This window comes from Neolamprologus brichardi, chromosome 10 (genome assembly GCF_056152115.1).
Source record: "Neolamprologus brichardi isolate AB-2024 chromosome 10, ASM5615211v1, whole genome shotgun sequence".
Classification (NCBI taxonomy): domain Eukaryota; kingdom Metazoa; phylum Chordata; class Actinopteri; order Cichliformes; family Cichlidae; genus Neolamprologus; species Neolamprologus brichardi.
Genome location: NC_142113.1, coordinates 7,201,180 through 7,225,803, shown reverse-complemented (window position 1 = coordinate 7,225,803; position 24,624 = coordinate 7,201,180). Strand labels below are relative to the sequence as shown.

Here is a 24,624-nt window from a genome sequence, read left to right as displayed (position 1 = left end):
ATCGGGCATACCGGGCGTGATTTTTCGTTTTTAATGGGCCGACGGTTTTTTTGTTTGTTTGTTTGTTTGTTTGTAACGGCATAAACAATGAAAGGTGGTGGATTGGCCAAATGTTCATGATCGACTGTGGGCTGGACCAATTACAGCCGATGAGGTCGAACGTTAAAGTTCCGTATTTAGGTGTAAAGGAACGTCATTTGTCCCGAACTTCAGCAAAAAATGTAAAAAAGACACAAAGCTGGAGTTATTCTGTGTCTTTACGCTGCATAGCTGCCTCTTCTTCTCTCATTCTCTCCCCCTCCAGCTCCTGTTGCTACTTCAATCATGAAACTGATCAATGATCAGCTGATCGGCTTTGCTGTCCTAAGTCCCGTCTCGTTTGTTTATCCCCCACTTTGCGCCAGAAAGACGAAACCAGCGGATGTCGCACTAAACAACAGCAACACGTTTAAGCTTGATAAGCTGTTGTTATAATTTATTTATTTATTTACTTTCTAGTATCAGCTGATGTTTGCTGGAGCCACAGCCATATACTTTTCTTTCTTATTCTCATTTAAAATGTCTAGGTTTTAATAAATACAACTGAATCTTACAACCAAAGTGGTCATCTGATGTAAAATATATAAAAATTCATTATTGTATATAGTAAATATTAAGTCTAATATGCCCTAATAAGCTATAGTACCATGTGTGCAGTCTGCAATTCTGTTGCAGAAAGATATTGAATCTATTTAATTACTGTAGAAGAATAACTGGTTTCTGTGCATTTGTTTTACCCTGGCAATAAATTAAAGTCGATTACATCGATTAAGCATCATGAGGCGGAGGGTGGGTGGGGGGGTTGTCCCCTATTTTTTTGCTGGGAGTTGGCAACCCTGCTAGTTAGGTATATGTAATTATTGATTAGGTTGTTTGTTATTTCTGGTAAGTACTGTTTAAAATACCAGAATAGGGAGGATGGTGTAGGTTTAAGTTTATTCGATTGATACATATATACCAAGACAGTGTACACTGTCACAACAGCATTTGTTTTCATTCAAAGGCTTTATGGCTTTTCCTATAATACCTGGTGGGCCGTTCTCTAGTCAAAATGTCCGGGCTGATTTTTTTTGTCCCAGTCCAGTCCTGACCGCTGCTATATAAACAAATATACACATTTTTTCTCTGCATGCCTGTCTCATGCCAGGAAATGGAGAACCAGCGATTTGGTCATGTGACTCACGTATCACATGACAGCACCCCAGTCTGCAAATACTAACAAAATGGCAGCGTTCTTACAGTGGAGAAAATTTGTCTTCTTTGATAAGGATACGGTGAAGGACCCAGATGACAATGGGAAAAACTTTCTTCTCCCAAAAGGGATCTCGGCTTCTGACTCCGGTCGGGGTCATATCGTTCTCGGAGATATCCTTAAATGGCAACAGTTAGCTACATTAGCTGATGTGATGCTAGCTTGCTGATAACTGACGCTAAATAACCCAGAATTCGTGACAGTAAAATTTAAATTCAGGTAATGTAGAGCATATCTTCGAGATAAGTAACTATTGTCTTTGCAGGTTATTGAAGCAGTAGGTTGTAGGCGGCGACAGAGCTAGGCTGGCTTCGTTTTCTGCGCCATATCAATCTACATGCAAATGTATACGTTATCGTTGGAGTTTAGGCTCGACTGCTTGTCTGAGACTCCACGAAACCTCGTGGACTTATTTCCGCCTAAAGCTACATTTTACGTATTTCCCACTTAATCTTTAGCTTTACTGGGAACTTGTAGTTAGTCATCGTGTTTATTCCAGGAAGAAAAAGTAAGGGAAAAGCCGCGCAAAGTTCGTAAAAAAAATAGTATACAACAGAACGGGTTGACATGCACACCAGCACGTTAGATGCTAATCGAGCTTATTATAACCGCCTTGCGCGGGTATCCGATGGAGACCCACAGGGCTTTAGAAAATGATTAATACTGGCCTAGTATCCGCCTATATCCATTGTATCTACATAAATAATAATATTGCATTTTTTAATATGCACCTTTTAAGACACACCTTGGAATGAAAATGTGTTTTAAGACTGTCTTTTAAGATGAATAGATGTTAAATAAATGTTGGGAATGTGATGCGGGAGACAGCTCCAAAGATTAGGGGCCACTCAGCTGAGATGTTCAGAAAATCATGAAGCTGCAAGACTGTGGAAAAAGTTCAATTAAGAAGCAGAATCTTAAAATTGATTCACTATTTTACATGATGCCAGTTGAATGACAGGAGTACACATGGTCTCTGTAAGTGTTTCTGGTAATGACATGAGCACCTACATTTTGGAAAGTTAAAGGCAATAGAGGTGTCTGTGGTCAGCCAGAGAGGATGGATTTACTGTAACCAGAGCATAAACAAGAGCTGTAAGAGATGGGCTTAGCCAACTACATAAATGTAAATCTCCAGACGGTCTGATATCATTTTAACCTGGGAGGGAGGAAAGATTAGAGAATTTCAGCTAGGGCAGTGCGATATGACCAAAATCTCATATCCCGATATAAGACATCTATCGTCCTGATAACAATATAAATCACAAAAATGTAACATTTTCTGTAAATTCTGTGATTCTCGGGCAGCTCGACTTGCGTGAAGTGTTTCCAGCTGGGCGTTGTTTACCTGGAGGCAAGTTTTTTAACCTTTGTGTGAAACTACATTTTTAGACATAAGTTGTAACGGCCACCATTTTTTGTGTAAGTATTTATTACACAGCCTGCTGCTGGGAAAAGCCTGTTCTAACGTTTGAGTATAAGGTTTATTTTTTTTACCACCTGACGGCTTTTTTTTCCTTCTCATCCATAAATACTCTGCATAGTCTTTCACGTGATTCAGTTTATTTTGAAAAGTCTCAACAGGATCTTGAGCTTTATTGTGAAATGTTTATGTGGAAAATAAACTAGCGGACACGCGATGGTTATACCGTCATTGTTGCTAACAACTCATAAAAACAGGCGCTTGTCCGTCCATAATGTGGTTATATTAAATATAAGAGAAAGAGTGAACTTTAAGAAATTAATATAGCCACTACAGTGACCATCAAAACCATGAAAAAATATTGCCGTAAACAGTTTATTTTGCCACACCACAAAACAAACCATAGCGTAAAATGAAACGATAGATGTTTTTATATCGTCATCCGATATATATCGTTATATCGAACAGCCCTAATTTCAGTACACGTAGAGATTTTTGGTTTCTACTAGAAGAACATCTGTTTTAGTGAGAGAAAAAGTTGAAACTCGATTGAATGGCCATGAAACTATGTCATTGGCATAGAAATGAAATTGTAGCCTGAGTAAAAATCATCACCAAAACATAAATAATAAAATGGAGATCTAAGAAAGACCCCTGGGAAAAACCACTGACAACTGGAGCAGCACAAGTATAGTTAAAATCACAAATGATCTTAAGTTTCTGTGGCTGAAAACGAGACTGCAATTGTTTAAACAGGTTAAACATTGTTTAGTAAGGTGATAGTAAGTTTTTCTTTTGAAAGAAAAGGTAGTTAAGGTGAAAGGGTCTGCACCAGGTTTCTCAAGTGTTGAATTTATCACAATTGTTTTAAGAGCGGAACAGTTAAATTAGACAAGAGTGAATAACGTCAGGAGAGGGGATAAACAGGACTTCCACTTGCGTTGAAGTGGGTTAAGATGACAGGCAGAAGGCCTAGATTTATTAATAAATTCAGATATTTCCTCATCAGTCACAAGTATGAAACTACAAAGGAAAGGAGTATGACACTTTCACAATATAATATAACTTGTGAAATTACTTCGAACCAGGTCTTGATGAATAATATTAAAATAAAATATACTGTGCATATAGTATGTAAGCATGTACATTTATGTAAGTATATTGAAAAGAGAAAAGGACGGGGTATTGTTTTTTAATTAATTTTGCAGCAATTTTATAAACAGCTTTTTTGTATTTTAGAAATCGTTTTGTAAATATAATTATCCTTAACCTTTGTAGTGTTACATATGGAAGGTAAGATCTGGCTTTTGATGCGCTCCTTGCAGCTGATGTCTTTTCAGGCCTACAAGTTGCGAGTTACACATCTCTACCAGCTTAAGCAACACAGCATCCTTGTGTCAGTGGGTCAGGATGAACATGGAATAAACCCTGTAGTAAGCCTGATGTTTCCCAGAGAAGTCTCATTTTCAAAACACACATACAGAAACCACTGCTAAACTGAATAATTCTTATTTCTTAGGTAAAGGTCTGGAACCTGGACAAGAGGGACAGTGGAAATCCTCTCTGCACTAGGATATTTCCTGCAATTCCCGGCAACAAACCAACTGAAGTTTCTTGCCTCAGTGTGCACGAAAACCTGAACTTTATGGCAATTGGTAAGACTCGAAGAAAGGTTATTTTGGTCTACTGACCCAGTCGTCATTCTGAAAGGTTATAGCAGATTTTGTGTTTCCTGGCAGGCTTCACAGATGGCAGTGTGGTTTTGACCAAAGGTGACATCACCAGAGATCGTCACAGTAAAACTCTGACTCTGCATGAGGGAGCTAGCCCTGTCACTGGCCTCGCCTTCCGCCAAGTAGCAAAAGTTACCCATCTGTTTGTTGCCACCCTGGAGAAAGTCTACGTAAGTCACCATGTGCTATACAGAAATGAGGACCATCCTGTGCAATATCTTTGAAATGTCAATTAATGGAAGTGACCTAACAGCCGCTACATTCCTTCAAAGTTGAACACTTTGGCATTTGCTTTTCAGGGCTCTAGACTAACTTTTAGCCACGGTTACACTGGTGCGCCTAACAAAAAAAGTTAGGTGCACCAGCACAAAAGTTAAGTCGCACCCAAATTTTTCAACCGCATCGCTTAACACTGCAGTTTTACATGTTCACTTTTTTATGGGGAAAATTGCTGTCCATACAGACAATATTCATTTGTAAATGATTAACTAACAATCTTGTCGGCACAACGTTCTTTATTTGGAGCACAGTTTTACAAGAAAGATAAGTTACTGAAAAAGTGTTTGTGCTTAAAGTGCTTTGGCAGTCTTTGGTAGTATTGTAGACAATGTTAAACTTAATCATCATCTCTGCCTCCTCTGATGAGCTGTTTGCTGATTCGATTCAATTTTGCCTCAGACATACAGAAATATTATAATTCTGATCATCTATCAGTACTGACACTGTGAGACTTCATCAGAGGTGTGAGCATCACAGCAGATGCTTTTGTGTCAAAGTAATTGAGGATAAAACAGAAAAACATGAAGCAGAGTTTCCTGGCCTGGCTTTTTATATCATATAACCTTAAAAATATTCTGCAATTTTGCATAATTTTAAAAGTATAGTTTCTTCAGTATTGAACAGCAGAAATTAGGCTCTCTTGTCCGAGGCTCATTTGAGTTATAAAAAAAAAAAAATATATATATATATCTATATATCTATATATATATATGACAGCGGCCAACAGCGCTGTAAACAACGGTATGAATAATGCCGTTTTGCTTCGTGGTGGAAGCAAAATAGCAGAAGTCAGAGCGAATTAATGAAGACATTTATCAAATGTGAAGCATAGTTTGGAGTTTGGATCTTCTTTTGCTGCTGGTTCAGTGAATTTTGGTTGGAGAGAGACAAAACCTGCAGCTCAGAATCTAGCGCAAAAAAGACGTGAACACAAAGGGCGAACCCACCGACGCATCAGAATCAGTGAGCTGTCGGCTTTCAGCCCCGACGCCGTGTCCGTGTTGGGTGAGAAAGCAGAGTAAGAGAACGCTGATTCTGATGCGCCGGGTCCGCGCTCTGTGTTTACGTCTTTGTGTGGAATCCGTTTACCTGCTCTCATTTGCTGTTTGGTGGTTGTTGAAATAGTTTTGTGATCTTTAACCTCAGATTCTGGCATTTCTGGCAAAATACATTTATATTTAAAAGTTGATTCAGGATTTAATGAATCGATATTGCTTTATTCAAGCTACTCACCTCTCTCTATCCACCTGCACTTTCGAACGTACACACGAAGGACTACAGAAATATCTGGACCACGGCCAATCAGAGAGGTCCCACCCCTGACTATCTCTGATTGGTTTAGACCACGATATGGGGCATAATGTGTGTATGTTGTTGACCACACGGAGACTTGAACAGCTGTTGGTCGCACCGGTGTGACCTAGGATGCTTTTTTAGTCGCACCATTGAAAAATTTGGTCGCATTTGAAACCACATTGGTCGCACTCTATAGCCCTGCTTTTATGTAAGATTTAAAAGTGAAGGTTTACATTTACTAATATCGAAAAAGTACAGGACCCACAGTAAAAAACAAACAAACAAACAAAAAAAACCACACAGTCTGCTGAGCAAATTCTCCTCGCCATCCAGAGGTCCAGATTAAAGGATTGGGCCTTTGCAATTTGTGTTCTGAAACTGTGGACGAACTACCCCTTCAGATCAGGAACTCTCCCACATCAGCTGCTTTCAAAACCCATTTGAAAACTCATTTTTATTCTCTGCTTTCAAATCAGAATGAGTTCAGACTACTTTTATTTGTGTTGTTTTTTACTCGTGCTTTCTCATTTTATCTTATACTGTTATTTTGTTCTGTGATTTATGCTGTTAGAATATATTACATGTACAGCAGTGGTCCCTGACCCCCGGGCCAGTCATTTGGTACCGGGCCACGAGAGTTGAGGCTCGGGTGTGAAATTTATGGTTTTAAGGGATTTTAAAACCAAAACGGGGGGGGGGGGGGGTGTACTGGTTTTATTTTGTTGCATTTATCCACGAGACCTTAAAGGCCAGTCCGTGAAAATATTGTCGGACATAAACTGGTCCGTGGCGCAAAAAAGGTTGGGGACCGCTGATGTACAGCACTTTGGTCACCAGCTGTTGTTTTTAAATGTCCTGCAGAAATGACTAGACTTGAATTGACTGTCAACACTGTTACATTCACTTTAGTAATCTAGATATGCTCGTCTGATCCAGACAAATTTGTTTTGTGCTTATTTAACCAAAGAATGTTCTCCAATATGCATTAGGTTGCTAAGAAAGTTTAATCTTTCACTTTTGTGCCAAAGATTAAATATGGTTTTTGTGATACTATGCAATATCTATAGCACTTAGCCATCTTAAGAAGTTGATTCAATTCACCTGGATATAGGATGGAGAAAAGAGGAGGTAGAAGAAAAATTTCATCCAAGTGATGTCTTCAGAGTTATTAAAAGAACAATCAAAATCAGCACTACTGCATAGCTTTCAGCCACAAGATCAGTTTCATGATCATTAATATGTCAGTTGTCATGACCTTAAGTCATGAATACTATTTGCATATAGTTGGGGGATCACGGTATTGTAAGATGGTGAAAGATGTACCCTTAGTCCCCCTCAGTGATTCAGAGATTGTTGTTTGTTGGCCATTAATTAATTTCTCGGATTATTGAGCGTGTATCAAGACACATACCCATCTATTATTGAGTGCTAGATTGTGCAGAGTCTGTATTGTCTTTTCAATGGTTTACTGATGCAGCTTTGGTCCCACTGGGGATTTAATTGGTCAGTGATCTTGATGTTCTGTCATTACAAAGGCTGACAATCATCATGTGGAGTCAAAAAGAACACATGCAGTAAATGTGGTGTTGATGTTGTCTAAATGTTTTTATTGTTCATAAGAGTTGAGATTATTTGAAGTATTGGACATTTAAGTGATATTACACAAAGGTGTGCTCATTTTGGTTTTATATTGGATTACCTTGTTTATCCTGTAGGTTTTAAAGAGAATAGTTCTCATAGTTTGAAGGTGAGCATACAGTCTTTCAGTCTTTTGAAGTACTCTTTGTCATCTTTATTTGTTTAGTGTTACACCCTGTCCATCAAGGAGTATCCAAAAGTGGAGCTGGATACACACGGCTGTGCACTGCGCTGCTCATCCCTGGCAGATCCATCCCAGGATTCTCAGTTCATTGTAGCTGGTGAAGAATGTGTGTACCTGTATCAGCCTGATGAACGAGGGCCCTGTTTTGCTTTTGATGGACACAAACTATTGGCCCACTGGCACCGTGGATATCTGTTTTTACTCATAAGGGATGTAAAGTCACCCAACAAGTAAGAACAGGACTGAAAGAATGAGGTGACAGTAATATTCACGGAGTATTTCATCTGAAAGAAGAGAATATTGAATTTTAATATTCCGTTATTCAAAGCCATCTTTAAATCACAAATCTTGATTCAATAATCCATATTCATCAGGTGACTTAGAAAAATACATGTCCTATGAGTCTAATGATTCTATTCATTTTTAATTCAGGACATGCTTCAGTAGTGGGGAGAGCTCGCCATCAGACAAACAGCTGCTAACTATCTATGACCTGGACAACAAATTCATTGCCTACAGTGCCTCTTTTGATGATGTCATTGACGTGGTAGCAGAGTGGGGTTCCTTCTACATTCTGACTAGAGATGGAAAAATGTTTGTTCTCCAGGAGAAAGACACACAGACCAAACTGGAGGTCAGTTCAGTCTCTGTAACTGCTGATTGAGGACTTGTTTAAAAGCAGTGACGAACAGTGAATTGAATCATCTATAAATCTAGTTGTTCAGGTAGAATAACTTTTACCTGAATGTTTGTCTTTAAAGATGCTGTTTAAGAAGAATCTGTTTGTGATGGCCATAAACCTGGCTAAGAGTCAGCACCTGGACAGTGATGGGGTATCAGATATCTTCAGACAATATGGTGATCACCTGTACCTTAAGGGGGACCACGACGGTGCCATTCAGCAGTATATTCGGTAATTGCATTTGCCAGGACTGGAACTCGCTGGATGAGAATGAGTTTTGCCATTATTCAAAGGCTCAATTTATTGAAAAGAGTGCAAAGATAGCAAGTGCTGAAATTGAGAAATTTCATTATTGAATGATGATATTATTATTATTTCTTAATTTTCAAGTGTTTTAGTCACTAAACATATTTAGTGATATATACATTACAGATCAAATGAGCCATTAATAAAATCCCTCTTAAAAATACATTGTTTTCTCACACAGCACCATTGGGAAGCTGGAGCCATCATATGTCATCAGGAAATTTCTAGATGCACAGAGGATCCACAATCTGACAGCCTATCTGCAAGCCCTGCACAGGCAGTCACTGGCCAATGCAGATCACACTACATTGCTGCTCAACTGTTATACCAAGCTCAAGGACAGTTCCAAGCTGGAAGAGTTCATTAAGGTGACTGACTGGTGAACGTGAGCACTGATGTGTTGGGCTTTTGATGATTAAGACTGCTATTTAATTCGGACTGTCATTAAAACCCAGATTGGCAAGAGTCAATAATGGTTGGTATATCATAAATGTGTTGTCTTCCCACACTGTATTTAAACAGAGCAGTGAAAATGAAGTACACTTTGATGTTGAAATCGCCATCAAGGTTCTCCGGCAGGCTGGCTACCACAGCCACGCTGTCTTCTTGGCTGAGAAACATATGCACCACGAGTGGTACCTAAAGATCCAGCTGGAGGACTTGAAGGTACAAATGTTCAAACCTTTCTTTAGAGATAGATGTTCATCACTTCTCTGGGCTACTAGGAATTGTCCTGTTCTTTTTTTTTTCTTAACCTTAAAAAGCCATCCAATGCATTACTAACGTTTCCTTTGGCAAACATTGCAACTTGTAAACATTTTTTTATTAGCAACTAAGAGTCTTTCAGTTCTGGTCTGGAAGATTTTGGTCTGTTTTTTGTTCAAAGTTTTCTGTTTCTATGACGTTCCTAGACTGTCTGGACTTGCATTCACTGTTTTTGTGGTCTTAGATTTGAGATGGTCTTCAGGTAAGGCATATCTTGGATTTGGATTACGATCACTGTGATATTTGTATTCAGAATTCTTCCATTCCACTACAGGACTTCTTTGCAAAATGGATCTACTGACGCTAAATTTCTGTTATGAGTGGCTCCCACAAATTGGTTTGCTATGTTCATAGCCATAGTATTATATTCTCTAAGCAGTGCTAGACAACTGGTTAGAGCAGCTCATGGCTGATTATTATTGATATAAGTTTTTTTTTAAAGCTAATTAAGACCTTTTAACATTGTAAAAGTTATTTGTGAACTTGTGCACAGTCCTGTCCTTTTTACCCCTCCACTGTAAAAGGTGAATCAGAATCAGAGAGACTTTATTTATCTGAAAGGGGGAATTAAGATAAGGGCAATTAATGAGGGGTAGTGTCCTCACCCAACCTTGGGCGGGCAGTGTGGACACCCGAAGGAGGCAACGTAGTATTATCAAATTCATTTCATAGGTGCATCTACTATTAAAAGCTCAAACAAGTTGGAATTTTAGTAACTTTAGTGTCTGTAAGGTCAGATGTCAAGTTTTCTGAAAATCTTGTGAATGCAATTACTCAAGAAGAAAGTCAGCTAGAATTTTAGAATTTATACCACATCAAAAATAAAATAGTATTTAACATGTTAACTCTCTTTCTAATGGAGAGTGGATATTTGGCAGAGAGTGGCAGCTGGATAGTTTAGTGGTAAGACTGCACGTTTTTGGAGCGGGAGTTGCAAGTTCGATTCCCACCCAGTATTCAGTAAGGCTAGACCCCTCTTGCTAACCTAAAAAAAGCCCTGGAATGGCGCGGCTACGTCTGCAGCCTGTCCGCAGTACGGACACAAGAACATTTCACTACAGATTGTACTCTGTATGATACTGTATGTGACAAATAATAAAAAGCTTGTTGTTATTATTTTCCCACAGAATTATCAAGAAGGGCTGCGCTACATTGGGCGTCTGCCTTTTGAACAAGCTGAAAGCAACATGAAGCGTTATGGCAAGACACTGATGCACCATGTCCCTGAAGGTACCACGCTCCTCCTGAAGGGCTTATGCACTAATTACCAACCCAGTGGAGACACTGCTGAAAAAGACAGCCTGGACAGGAGTGTGGTCAATAAGGTCTCTGAGCAATACTGTTATTCTCCTAGATAATTATTAATATTGATCATAAATTTGAAGTGTTTATCAGAAATATTCTCCTCCACTACTGTTTGTATATTTTAGGCAAACTCGGAGGAATTCATCCCGATTTTTGCCAATAACCCTCGGGAGCTCAAAGCCTTCCTGGAGCACATGATTGAGGTGGACCCCCGTTCTCCCCAGGGTGTGTATGACACACTACTGGAACTACGGTTGCAAGACTGGGCACATGAACAAGATCCTGAGGTCAGTGCATAAAATTTAGACAGTTATACAAGCTGCCATGAAGATTTTAAAAATCGAGTGTGATTGTCATTTCAGGAAATTGTTTTTCATTTACTTGTTTATTTATTTTAAACAAGGAAAAAATCCTTATAATAAACTTTATTTATATGGATAAAAGCATTTCAATAAATATTTAGACAAAACAAACCTATATGGAATATTATAAAAACTTCTGGATTGGCAAAATGATTGAAAATGTTATCCATTCTTAAAAATGTACCAAAAGAAACGGAAACAGATTCTCATGAATGGAAATATAGAGGGTTTGTAGCAAGACGCAAAGGACTGGTTACCCTCACAGTTCTTGTATAGTGCTTTTCTACTCTGCCTGAGGACTCAAAGTGCTTTATACAACCTTATTCACACCAGCACATTTTTCTATTCTGAAGTGCTTTCGATCTAACAATTGATGCATCGGAGAGTTACTTCAGGTAGTATCTTGCCCAAGGATATTTGGTACACAGACTGGAGCAGCCAGGGACCGAACCACCAACAGATTAGTGGATGACATGCTCTACCTCCTAAGCCATCCCAAAAATAAATCTTTAGACAGAATAACTTCTACCAAAATGATGCAAAGACAAAATTCTAGCGTGGGATTCCACCCCCCCCCCCAAAAGAAAAAAAAAATCATGGTCATAAGCATGCCACATCTTCTGTTAAACATGGTGGGAGCAATGTTACGACACTGAAGATGACGAAGCATAAAAACCCTTAAAATAAACCAATATAATATGAAAACAACAAAAGATGTTCGTAAAGCATGACCAAAAATAACGTTGGAAATACTGATAAACTACGAATGAAAAGGTGTGGTGCAATTGCCATGTATTCTGAATGATGCATGTTGTTCAAAAATTGACACCAAACATGTCAATGACTAGGGATGGGTATCGTTTAGGTTTTATCCGATACCAGTACCAAACCGGTATTTTGCTAACTCCAGGTCCGATAACAGGCAACCCACCCACAGTAGATGTGCTCGGTGTGAGGTCTCGAACTTGATGAAGTTCATGTCAGAAAAGGCTGATTCACAAAGATAGGTTGAAACAGGCTGGCAACTTTTGTAGTTGCTGTGCATACACCACTGTACTTTTCTGTGTCAACAAGGCACCAAAAGTTTGGTGTACCCTCATAGGCTTTAGGTGGAGGTCATTTTGCAATGTTACAATTTCGATTTCCACCTGTCCAGCATCCAAGCTGAACACTGAACTTAGTTGCTCAGCAATGCATGTTGTGTCCACATTCATGAAAGGATTGGAAATGAATGACACGCATGGCTCAAGCTGATCAAGGTCACAAAACCTATTCTCAAACTCTTGACCAAGTCGGTTTATGACTTGTGTACTTTTCTGCAACTTTGTCAAAAGTCTCAGATGAAGAAGCATTGTCTTTCAGCACCATCTGCACAGAGGGAAAGTGCAGCACCTTTTTTCTCTGTAAATGCACAGAGAAGATGCTCATCTGGGCTTTAAATCCATTTAAAGCACTAATCATGTCAGCAACAGTCTTACCTTTGCCTTGCAGCTCACAGTTCAAATGGTTCAGTTTCCCAGTAATGTCCGTTAAAAACGCAAGGTCAAAGTGTCCACTCAGTGTCCTCCAGCAGAGTCTTCCCCTTTGGATTGCATGAACTCTTTGATTTCACCCAAAAGTAACAAAAAACGAAGCAAAATCCATCCCCTGCTGAGCCATCGGATTTCCGTTTGTAGTAGCAAGTCACCATATTCAGCTGACAGATCCTCCAGTAGCACCTTGAATGTTCTGTGCTGTTTAGCTCTGGAACGGATGCTGTTTATGATCTTCACAACGGGAGTCATGACGTGCTCGAAGCCGATCACCTTTGCGTATAACGCCTGCTGGTGAATGATGCGGTGATAAAGCATGAAGTTTGGGAACTCTGTGTCACCTTTACAGTGAGTGATGGATCCTGCATGTCGGCCGATCATAGCAGAAGCTCCGTCGGTAGTCACTGATACCAGCTTTTCCAGCGGTACCTTTTTCTTTGCGAAAAACTCCTTCACCGCGTTATAGATGTCAACTCCCCTCGTAGTTGTCTTTAGCGGCAGTAGTGTCAGAAGTTCTTCTTTTGTGGAGAAACCATCAAATACTACCTGATAAAGACCATCAGCTGTGCTCTACTGCTGCTGTCGACAGACTCGTCACACTGGATGCTAAACCGCCTGCACTTTGCCAGATCCTGATCCAACTGATCGGCCAAGTTCCCGGACATAGCCGACACTCTTCTAACAATTGTTAGAAGAGCGTTGGGCGACTCCTGTGGGTTGCCCGCGGGGACCATGTTGGTGACCCCTGTTGTAGACCATTGTCAATCAATCTTGTGCCATGTCTCCTGCACAGTACAGAATGTGTTCAGCTTGTCAAACTTACAGAAATCTTTGATCGCTGGTAGTGTGACTATGAAGTGCTGTACTGTATGTTTGTAAGTTTTCTCCCCAACAAACACAACAATGTCGACGAAACGTTTTGCACCATGAAGGGCACCTGCAGGTGCCTTTGGTTTCATTCTATAATACTGGACTTATTTTTCTACAAAGGTTTGAACTTTGAGAGTGTTTAAACAAGAGAGAAAAGTGTGAAAATGTTCATGCCTGTCTGAGAAAAGTGTACAAAGTGTGTAGTGAGGGGTTTTACAGCCTTAATAAATCTATAATTGTAAAAAATACACTTGGCTACTTTTCGGATTTCACTTATCGCAGGTTTATTTAGAACGTAAGTCCCGCGATAAATGAGGGACCACTGTACTCTCATTTCCACTGCTTGTATGCACAATCTCATTCTAATGGTGTTAACAAAAAGATCAGGCCTAGACTAACAGATTCATGGCGTTTCTCATAAACGATGCTCCATCTTCATCTGGTCGTACATGGCAGCATAACAGTTGAGATACATCATTTTACCAGAATTGTGCATCAATAAAAAATATTAACGATTAGATTAAATGACTAGTACATCTAGTAACAACAACGACAATTAGTCATCTAGTCAACTAGTCACACACTTCTCTAGTTTATACATCACTATTAAATTTAATAACTCTTAACTTTAATAACTCTTGAATTGAATTCAAATGAAGTGTTCAAGGCTATGCTCTCTGCATAGATTCAGTCAAATGCTGCGAAACGGATGGGTTAGCACTTCATGGTGCAAAAGGATAATGACCTAAAGCGTTATACAAAAGCTACCCAAGTGTTTGGTCACCTGATCTCAATCCAACAAAGCATTTTTTTAGTTACTGAGGAAAAAACTCAGGCAGCAACTGAACGGTTAACTGCAAAACACTTGAATCAATTTTATACATATTACATTTAAAATAATGTTATTTTGTTCAGAAAATAAGTAAGTGACTAAAACACTTTTAACTCATAAACATTTCACGCAAAACTTTTGTTAAACCACTTGAATTAAAGCAGATAATCTGCAGATCTGAATGTTTGATTTAAAGTTCATTAGAGTAGTGTTTAACAAAAACAAACATATTACATTTCAGTGCTTCGAGGCAACTGCTGTGTGCATTTGACGTTATTCTAATAAAGCTCAATATTTATTGAATATGTAATATTCTGCTTCTCATTCTGTTTTTCTTTTTGGCAGAGAAAGAAGGTCCTGCAGGGGGAAGCTGTGTTGCTACTGAGGAGTGACAACACTGTGTTTGACAAGGCCCTTGTCCTGTGCCAGATGCACAACTTCAAAGAAGGCATCCTCTACCTGTATGAGAAAGGCAAACTGTAAGTGAGCAAACAGTCTGAATACTTATCAAGCACCACCTCACAACATCTCATTATTCACTGTTTTAGTGTGATAGGTAAAACCAAATGAAAGCTGTAAGATGTGTCAGTATCAGCAGAAGCCAGTTTAGTTCAGTAAATAAAGTTATTGTGTCACTGTTTGTGGTTGAATATTAATGATGCAAATGCACTCATGAGTTAATTTATGTTTTAAACATAACCCTAACATGTTATTGAATCTAACACAGTAGTCATATGTAATAATTATCATTTCTAAATCTGGGTCTGGATTCAGATATAGTGTAGGTATAGTGCATAATGCAATCTTTTCACCAGAGCCACCTAACTGAGGGCAATTTTAGTCATGAATCACTTAAAAAGACACTCAGCTTTCATCAATATATCTCGTCTAACGAGGTGTAACAAAACATTGGATCATTGTTACACATCACTGAAGGATGTTTTATCAATAAAGGATGCTTTATTATACATCCTCAGTTTATGTGTACATCAGCAAAAGACGCTTATAGGTCACTCCTGTTACCTACCTATGCTAAAACCAACCCCTGGAATGGCGCGGCTACGTCTGCAGCCTGTCCACAGTTCGGACACAAGCACTTCACTACATGTTGTACTGTGTATGATTGTGTATGTGACAAATAAAGGTTGTTTGTTTGTTAGTGATCCTGCCTGTGTAAAATTACTGCTTTTTTATAAAACTGATGTAATTTACTTGTTCCAGTCTCTTGTGAAAACATGATAATTCCTTTCAAGCTTTTAAGTCCAACCCCATACTTGGATCTTCTCTTTGTGGTGATGGTTTGGATAATTATCTGTAAGAAACTGAAACTCATTCCATCAAATTGATAAATGGTCTGACTTGTGAGTTACAGCTGTACCAGCATGGCTGCATACCAGACAGTTAGAGCGATTAGCTGATTTAACTTGACTTTTTCCTTTGTGTAATGTCCTTCCAGATAAAGTTTTAAAATTGCACAAAAGTGCCCCAACATGCATCAAATCATAGCTAGGATGTCCTACACAATGTGGTAAGGATTGTTTGTTGTACTGACTTGCACTGTGTTTCCAGATGACATTGTGATCTGTCATGAGAGGAATGAGTCATCTCTCATTTCTTTTTATTTTTCTAGAAAAAATTGAAGTCCCTCATTTAATGCGGGACTTACGTTCCCTAAAATAACCTGCGATCGTTGAAATCTGCAAAGTAGTCAACTTTATTTTTTACAATTATTACAGGTGTTTTAAGGTTGTAAAACCCTCACTACACACTTTATACACTTTTCTCTGACAGGCATGAACATTTTCACACTTTTCTCTCTTGTTTAAACACTCTCAAAGTTCAAACCTTTGTAGAAAAATAAGTCCAGTATTATAGAATGAAACCAAAGGCACCTGCAGGTGCCCTTCATGGTGCAAAACGTTTCGTCGACATTGTTGTGTTTGTTGGGGAGAAAACTTACAAACATACAGTACAGCACTTCATAGTCACACTGCCAACGATCAAAGATTTCTGTAAGTTTGACAAGCTGAACACATTCTGTACTGTGCAGGAGAGACGGCATGGAGGAGATCGATTGACAATGGTCTACAGCCGAGCAAGATGCAGAACACGATGCACTGAAAAGAAAAGAAAAATTGCACACACAAAAAAATCAGCGAAAGGTGAACCGTGTTATAGCATGGGACCACTGTATTTGCAGTGATTAACCTTAAGTCAATATTTGGCAAGAGTACCCCTGCTGATTCAGCTGCACTGGCTCCCCATTAAATTCAGAATCCAGTTTAAGGTTTTGACCTTGACTTTCAGGGCTCTGCATGGACAAGCACCAACATATATAAGTGAACTTTTACATCCATACATTCCCAACAGGTCCCTGAGGTCATGTGACCAGGGCTTGCTTGCTGTCTATGTCTAACACACGAGGCTGAAAACAAAAGGCGACAAAGCTTTTGGAACTGTGGCCCCCAGATTGTGGAACTCTCTCCCTTTGAGCCTGAGATCTGTGGACTCAGTGGTCACTTTTAAAAAACAGCTAAAAACTCATCTTTTTAAACTTGCTTTTGGTTGATTTTTATTTTTAGGTTTTAGCTTCTGTGAAGCACTTTGTGATTTTTATCTTGAAAGGTGCTATATAAATAAAGTTTTACTTACTTACTTTACTTACTTACTAACTGTCTTAGGCAGACTTGTCACTTCTTTAAGTAGCCTTCAGGAATAGTTCTTGAGGCCTCTTGAAAAATTGTCTGTACATACCGATGATGATTTGAACTAAAAAAAAGAAAACCACAAAGGAATTCATCATAAAAAATGTCCTATAAATATATAAGACTCGCTGGCACTGATTTTGAGTCCAGCTCTTGTGCAGTTTGGCATACTTCAGCCTTTCTATTTCCCTTCCTTAAAAATGACTTCCCTCTAAACAGAAGCCCTGTTGATTTCACAATCAATTGTTTTTGCCCACATTATGGTTATTGATGATTCTGTTTTGACACATATGAAGCTACAGACACCAACAACCACTGTGAAACAATATAGCATCCATAACTGCACCAAAGAGTAAAACAGTAAAATGTGGATTATTAAATATTAGGTCTCTCTCTTCTCTGTTAGTATATGACTTAATAATTGATCAACAAATCGATTTATTCTACCTTACATAAACCTGGTTACAGCAGGATGTTAACTTAAATGAATCAACACCCCCAAGCCATTCTAACTATCAGGGGACTGGGAACAATCCTCCCCTCAAGCTTATTAATAAACCAAAGACCCAGACAGTTTTAATTAATTTGAAAGCCTGATGCTTAATCTTGTCAACCCCCCCAAAAAACAGTTTTATTTGCTATCTGTCATCTACTTAGCCTTTACTCAGTTTCTATCTAATTTCTCAGACTTATCTGATTTAGTGCTCAGCTCAGATCAAATAATTATTGTGGGTGATTTTAACATCCATGCAGATACTAAAAATCACAGCTTTAATGTGGCTTTTAATTCAATTCAATTCAATTCAATTTTATTTATATAGCGCCAAATCACAACAAAAGTCGCCTCAAGGCGCTTCATAGATACAGAGAAAAACCCAACAATCATATGACCCCCTATGAGCAAGCACTTTGGCGACAGTGTAATCTTTTATTAAACTGAATTGGCTTCTCTCATAATGTTAAAAATAAAAACAAACACACAGCACTTTAATCAGACTCTAGATCTGAATATTTAACAGTATTCCCCAAAAACCCTCGTTTGTCTGATCATTTCTTAATAACATTAAAATTTACAATAATGGATTACTCAGCAGCGGAGAGTACTTTTCATTACAATACATGTCTTTCTGAAAGTGCTGTGTTGCTTATATAAACTCACACTTTAAAGCAGAAATGGTGTCTCACTCATTTGTAAGATGTTCATATAGCCTAGAAAAATAGTTTGTTGCTCTATTTAAAAAGAAAAAAAAGCCCTGCGTAAAGCTAGAACATCTTACTATTTATCACTAACTGGAGATGTTTGTATGCAGGTACCAGCAGATTATGCACTACCACATGCAGAATGAGGAGTATGGAAAAGTAGTGGAGGCCTGCAAACGTTATGGGGACCAAGAGTGTTGCCTTTGGGAGCAGGCGCTGGGATACTTTGCCAGAAAGGAAGAAGACTGCAAAACTTATATCAGTGAGGTCCTACATCACATTGATCAAAACAACCTGATGCCTCCATTACTTGGTAAGTACATTTTTATCTTCATGCATTGGTTGTTTAGAGTGTGATCCACACGTTACAGTATAGGTTCAGGTAAAGATCATGTCAGTTGAATGTAATTTTAAAGGTGTCATTTTTTTTTTCTTTTGTTGCTGTAGTGGTGCAAACATTAGCCCACAACTCGACAGCCACTCTCTCCGTCATCAAAGACTACCTCATCAACAAATTGCTTAGAGAGAACCAACAGATTGAGGATGATGAACGGAAAATCCGACAGTATCGCGATGAAACGGCTCACCTTCGCTCAGAAATCCAGGAGCTCAAAACAAGGTTGGTCACATAAAGGATGGGATTTTCTGTAAACGTAACTCTTTCATAGCTAATGCATCAAGTCCATGCCTATGAGTATTTGGAAAGTAACAATTATTTTTAACCCTGCTAAGAGGGTTTATGTGATTTGCTTGGTGTGTATTTGTCCGACTCTATTTCAGCTTAGGGGGAGCTACACAGTAGGGCTGCCACAAACGATTATTTTGATAGTCGACTAGTCACCGATTATTTTTGCGATTAGTCGACTAATCAGATCATGCATCCATTGGACGTAAAACGTACAGCTTATTGCATTAAATTTTAATGAAATTTGCAGATTGTTTCGGTGAAGTTTAATAAACTCATTGCTATCTAAAATATAACGGGACACCGGAGTATATTCTCTAGTATCTCACACTTCTGATAATCAGTTGTCTGCTTGACGTTTGTTCAGCTGTGTAAAAACTATAACTTTAATCTCCGCCAAACCGATTTACTCAGGAACAAATAAAATACTAAAAAAAAGCCAAACAATAACATTTTTAAGTTATCTAAGTGACTTATATATGTTTAACCTGAGTAGCGAAAGACGGTGGTGGGTTTGAAAACGATTTGCCGGGAGTCCGGTGTTCTCACGGGCTCTAGTGAGCCTTGCCCCTGGCTAGCTATCAAGCTAGTGGGTAACAGACGTTACGAAAACGTCGGAGTGCTTTTGAAAATATGTGGTGTCTTGATAAACTGAGCAGATATATAAATAATAAGAGTAATATTAAAACTAACTAGCTGCCGCCATTGTTGGAAACTGAGCTGGGCTGCGCTATGAATTCTGGGACACAGCTTCTTCTTCGGGGTTTAACGGCAGCTGGCATCCTTGTACATGCAGTGCTGCAATCTTCTGTTTCAGTCCGTTATTACACTCTTTAAATCCTACTACTTATTCCTGCGTCTTTTGTGATCTTACAAAGCTTCAAACGACGCGTCGACTATTAAATCAGTCGTCGACGATTTTGATAGTCGACGTAATCATGACTAGTCGACTAATCGTGGCAGCCCTACTACACAGTCTCAGACTGCTCTTTGTTCATGATGTGTTCAGCTGATGCTGGGAAGACAAGTGTCCATAAATATCAAAAACTTCATCAGATAGGAATTTTGCAGATCTCACATTCAGTCATATTCTGGGACATTTCCAAACAACTTGCAGTTGATACATTTCTCAGATATATGTTCCATTCTGACTGCTTCCACTGTGAACTTTACTAAATTGTGTAAAAATCCAACTGTAGCTCTGACAAACTGACCTGATGTTCGTGTAATGGTGAGGAGAGTCGTGTCTGCTGCTATAAGGTCCTGATCTGAGGCAGAATACTAAGAGAGAACAACCTGAACTGCAGTGTCATGGTTGCCAAGCCAATCTGTGTCTATGTGCATAAAGATTAATTTCGCATCACTCTAGCGACAATCCGCAGAGTGAATGGTAAATGGTAATTGGACTGGTTCTGGTTCTGGACTGGTTCTTATATAGCGCTTTTCTACTGAGCACTCAAAGCGCTTTACACAACTTGTGCATTCACAAACACATTTTCTAAGTGCTTTCTAACTAACATTCACTGCACGTACCAGTGACACTGCACGTACCAGGTACAAGATATTGTTGACCAGACATGGAAAGAAGTGTGAGCTTACCTGGACAGCGACCCTCGTTGTAAAGTCACGAACCAGGCTTCCATTTCCCCAGTCTTTACTCTTAAGATTTAGGCCAGCTCACTTGGTCCAGTCAATCTTGAGTTGTGGTTCCTCACCCCGCAAACAGCTCAGTGTTTAATTACATAACGTAATAATAATTTCCAAATAAACAAGAGGAGGGAAGCAGAACCCCAGAGATGCTTGAGTGGCCTCTTCTTTCAAAACTCTGCGTCTCACAGCCTTGCCCTGATTGAGGACAGTTTAATACACCTGGAGGCTCTTAAACCCATTTCCTTCACATCCTAGTGGCTAAATCCTTGAATGGGCATATAATTTCATTCCGGCTGTAAGTTTATTGACCATATTTTGACCTGGCACACAAGCACAATCTGCAACTTTGTCATTTACCAGAGAGAAGAAAAAAATGAGGTTGAAATAATACAGTTTTGACACACTAGAAAAAAAATTGGCCCACATTGCAGAGGCACACATGCAAGCAGCTAATTGGACTGCTCTTTGAAGAGATTTAAAAAATGGCAGCCATGAAAATGTACAAATGTGCATGAGACAGTGGCCTGTAATATCACATCTGCTTTTATGGACTGGTTTATACAACTTTTAAAAATGCCGCCCCTCCATTTTCTTTGATGTTTTCCTACTTCTTTTTTTTTTTTTAAGCCTCAAAAAGGTTTGGCAGCGGAGAGCAGCTGCAATAACATGCCAAATCCCACCGTTACACCTGCTTTATTTTCGCTACTTGTATGCTTTCAAGTGAGTGAAATCTGAAATCCTTGTAAATTGCCAAATTCTTTGGACTTCCTGCTGACTTCAGCTGCTGCTTGTTTGTGGTTCTTTCTGCTGTTTTGACTTCAGTTCAAAAAAGAGAGGAATATTTGGATCATTCCATTTATTTACCTTGAAATGTGCTTGAGTTGCTTTCACTGTGTTCACCACAGCTGATGTGGTGTATGATGAAGTGTTATTGGCTTTCCATCTCTTATGTGTCTGCTAGTTCATTTTAGTTTCATATATAAATGTGTTGTTTATAAGTGTAAACAGAGGTTTTCATATTGAGGTAAATTGTTTGAATATTGTTGAAGAAGTCTTTTATTGTTGACTTTGACAGTAAAACTTGTTTTCTGAACTTGGTCACATCCTATTTTCCAGGTGTTTTGGTGATGCAAAACTCTCCCCTTAAGGATTTATTGATTTTTGTGTCACACTCTTTGTCTTTCTCCTACTCTGCTCCTTCTCTGTTGTAGCTTGTGTAAAAAGTGTTTACCCCCTTTTTGATTTCACTTTGTTTTTGCGTATTTGTCACACTTACATGTTTCTGAGTGAGTACAAAGATAACCTGAGTAAATACAAAATACAGTTTTGAAATGATGATTTAATTAATTAAATCACTACCAAATGTGAAATCATTAATTGTCTGTAACCACATTTTTGGAAAGATGAGTTCAGTTTCACTAGACACACCCAGGTCTGGTTAGTGAAACACCTATTAAATTTAAAAAAAACAAACAAACAAACACTTAAATGACAAAGTAAAAGTTCACAGAAGAAATAAGTTTTGAGATCAGTCTGGAAGGGGTTACAAAGACATTTGTAAGGCTTTTGGGATTGGAAAACAGACATGGCAAAAATGGCAGAAACCCACTCCTTAGAACAAAGACTCATTTTACACAATGATCTCAAAGATTTTGCAGAAAATACTCTGTTGACCGACAAGAGAAAAGTTGAACTATTTGGAAAGTTTCTGCCCTATTACATCTGGTATGAAACTAACACAGCATTTCACAAAAAGAACATCATACCTACAAACAAACATGGTGGTGGTATGCAGCTGCTTTGTTGCTTCAGGACCTGGATGACTTGTTGTAGTTAATGGAACCTTGAATTTTGCTCTCTATCCTAAAATTTTGAAGGAGTATTTGGCCATCAGTTTGTGGCCTGAAGCTCAGGCGGAGTTAGGTTATGCAACAAATATAACACAACAGCAAGTCCACCTCATAATTCCTGAGGAAAAAAAGGTGGTTTTGTAGTAGCCTAGTCAAAGTTTGGACAGATTATGTGTGAAAGCCCTCCAATGTGGCTGAACAAAAATGGTTCTCGAAAGAAGAGTGGGGCAAAATTCCTCCATAGCAATTTGCCTGTTATTACTGTTGCTTGTTCCAGCTCACACTGTCAAGGATAGCACAGCCACTTATTATTTTTAGGGGGCAGTTACTTTTCTATATGGCCAGATAGGTTTGGATAGCTTTTTTTACCCTGATAAATGAAATAATAATTTAAAATTGCATGTTGTATTTACTTGGGTTATCTTTAATAAAATTAGTTTGAAACATGTAAATCTGACAAATATTCAAAAGATAAGAAATCAGGAACCAGGCACCTACTTTTTCACAGCACAGTATATCAACACCTCTGTGGACAACTTAAAAATTCCTTTAAATAGTTACTATGCGCAGATTGAGTACTTGTAATGAACTTCTGATGTCACGATACAAGCACAATTTTGTATCTGAGAACTAATTTTCCCATTGAGATTATGAAAGTAACTGAAACTGTTAATGCCGTATTTTTGGTAAACCCCTTAAATTTAACTCAAAAGTCTGGACTCCAGTCACATCTCGATCATGTTTCTTTCTATTGTAAGATGTATGAATCTTATTGTAGTGTACAGCAGCAAAATAACAAAGAATATTGTCACCATCTATTTACTTATGCACCCAACTTATCTCTTACTGCTCATGTCAGTAGAGTCCTGTAGAGTTATAGAAACTGCCAAGTATGACCATAAATCTTAACCTTAATATTTCCACACAGTGCCAAGATATTCCAGAAGACAAAGTGTAACATGTGCAACAGCCCGCTGGACCTGCCATCTGTTCACTTCCTATGCTGCCACTCCTTCCACCAACACTGCTTTGAAAGCTATGCTGAGAGCGAGGCGGAGTGCCCAACTTGCACTCCAGAAAACCGTAAAGTCATGGACATGCTGCGTGCCCAGGACCAAAAACGCGATTTGCACGATCACTTCAACAGACAGGTAACAATAAGTCGTACACCAAAAGCCAAAGAATGTGTTCATGTTGAATATGTGCGTAGTCTGCTTTAATATTGTCTAATAACCTGCTTTTGTTATTTAAAAAGCTTATTTGAACACTACAGGAATATTGGAAAATACAAGTTTTCTTTTGTCTTTGCTCTGGTTTACAGTTACGCAGCTCTAACGATGGATTCTCTGTGGTAGCTGACTATTTTGGCCGAGGAGTCTTCAACAAATTGACCCTAGTTACTGACCCACCTGGCAGCAAATCTGTAGGGAATCTGGAAGTCAACCTGCAGAGGGACCTTCTCATCCACACCAAGAGAAACAGCTAGAAATCTTGTATTTACAATCTCAATTTTACCTGAGAGGCTACATCTTATTCAGGTTCAGGACAAGATGCTACATGTGTTGCCCCTCTTTATTTATCAGAAATTAAAGCCACCTGCTTTTAGTAATTTTGATGGTCCTTTTTACATAATTGTTTCAGTTTGGGCCAATGACTGGAAACTGCCTACATTTGTGTTTTAAAATGGTCATACTGTGATTTGAATAGTCACGTGTTGGAGGCTTTAGCTAATGCGTGTATGTGTATGTACTGTCTTGCACATAGCAATCAAAAACAAGTCAGCCATTGATCTTTATTGAAATTACGCCTGGCACTATAACCTGAGCATTACATTTGAAAATAAAGTCGTCATTAAGTGTTTCAGTGCTTCCTGACATATTTTGTGTTGTGTGCTCTGTAACCTTTAACCTATCAACATTGCTCTTTGACATTACTGTTTATGGCATTCTGAGTATGTAGATGTATGTTGTTCGCTTTGAAGTGTTCATCATTTGGACTTGGCACACAGCTTTTGTACGCAAGCACCTTATAAACCA

At 38.7% G+C, this 24,624-nt stretch overlaps 1 protein-coding gene across 1 annotated transcript; it reads left to right on the top strand.

Moving 5' to 3' along the window:
• Positions 1–1,191: 1,191 nt before the first annotated feature.
• vps11 (VPS11 core subunit of CORVET and HOPS complexes) lies at positions 1,192–24,448 on the top strand. The gene is made up of 16 exons (XM_087847122.1): positions 1,192–1,408; positions 4,003–4,147; positions 4,234–4,369; positions 4,454–4,617; positions 7,827–8,074; positions 8,277–8,478; positions 8,606–8,757; positions 9,014–9,200; positions 9,355–9,498; positions 10,725–10,922; positions 11,028–11,189; positions 14,844–14,977; positions 18,514–18,716; positions 18,851–19,022; positions 23,517–23,739; positions 23,910–24,448. The coding sequence occupies exons 1-16, from the start codon at positions 1,230–1,232 to the stop codon at positions 24,072–24,074; spliced, it is 2,814 nt and encodes a 937-aa protein (XP_087703248.1). The 5' UTR covers positions 1,192–1,229; the 3' UTR covers positions 24,075–24,448.
• Positions 24,449–24,624: the final 176 nt, after the last annotated feature.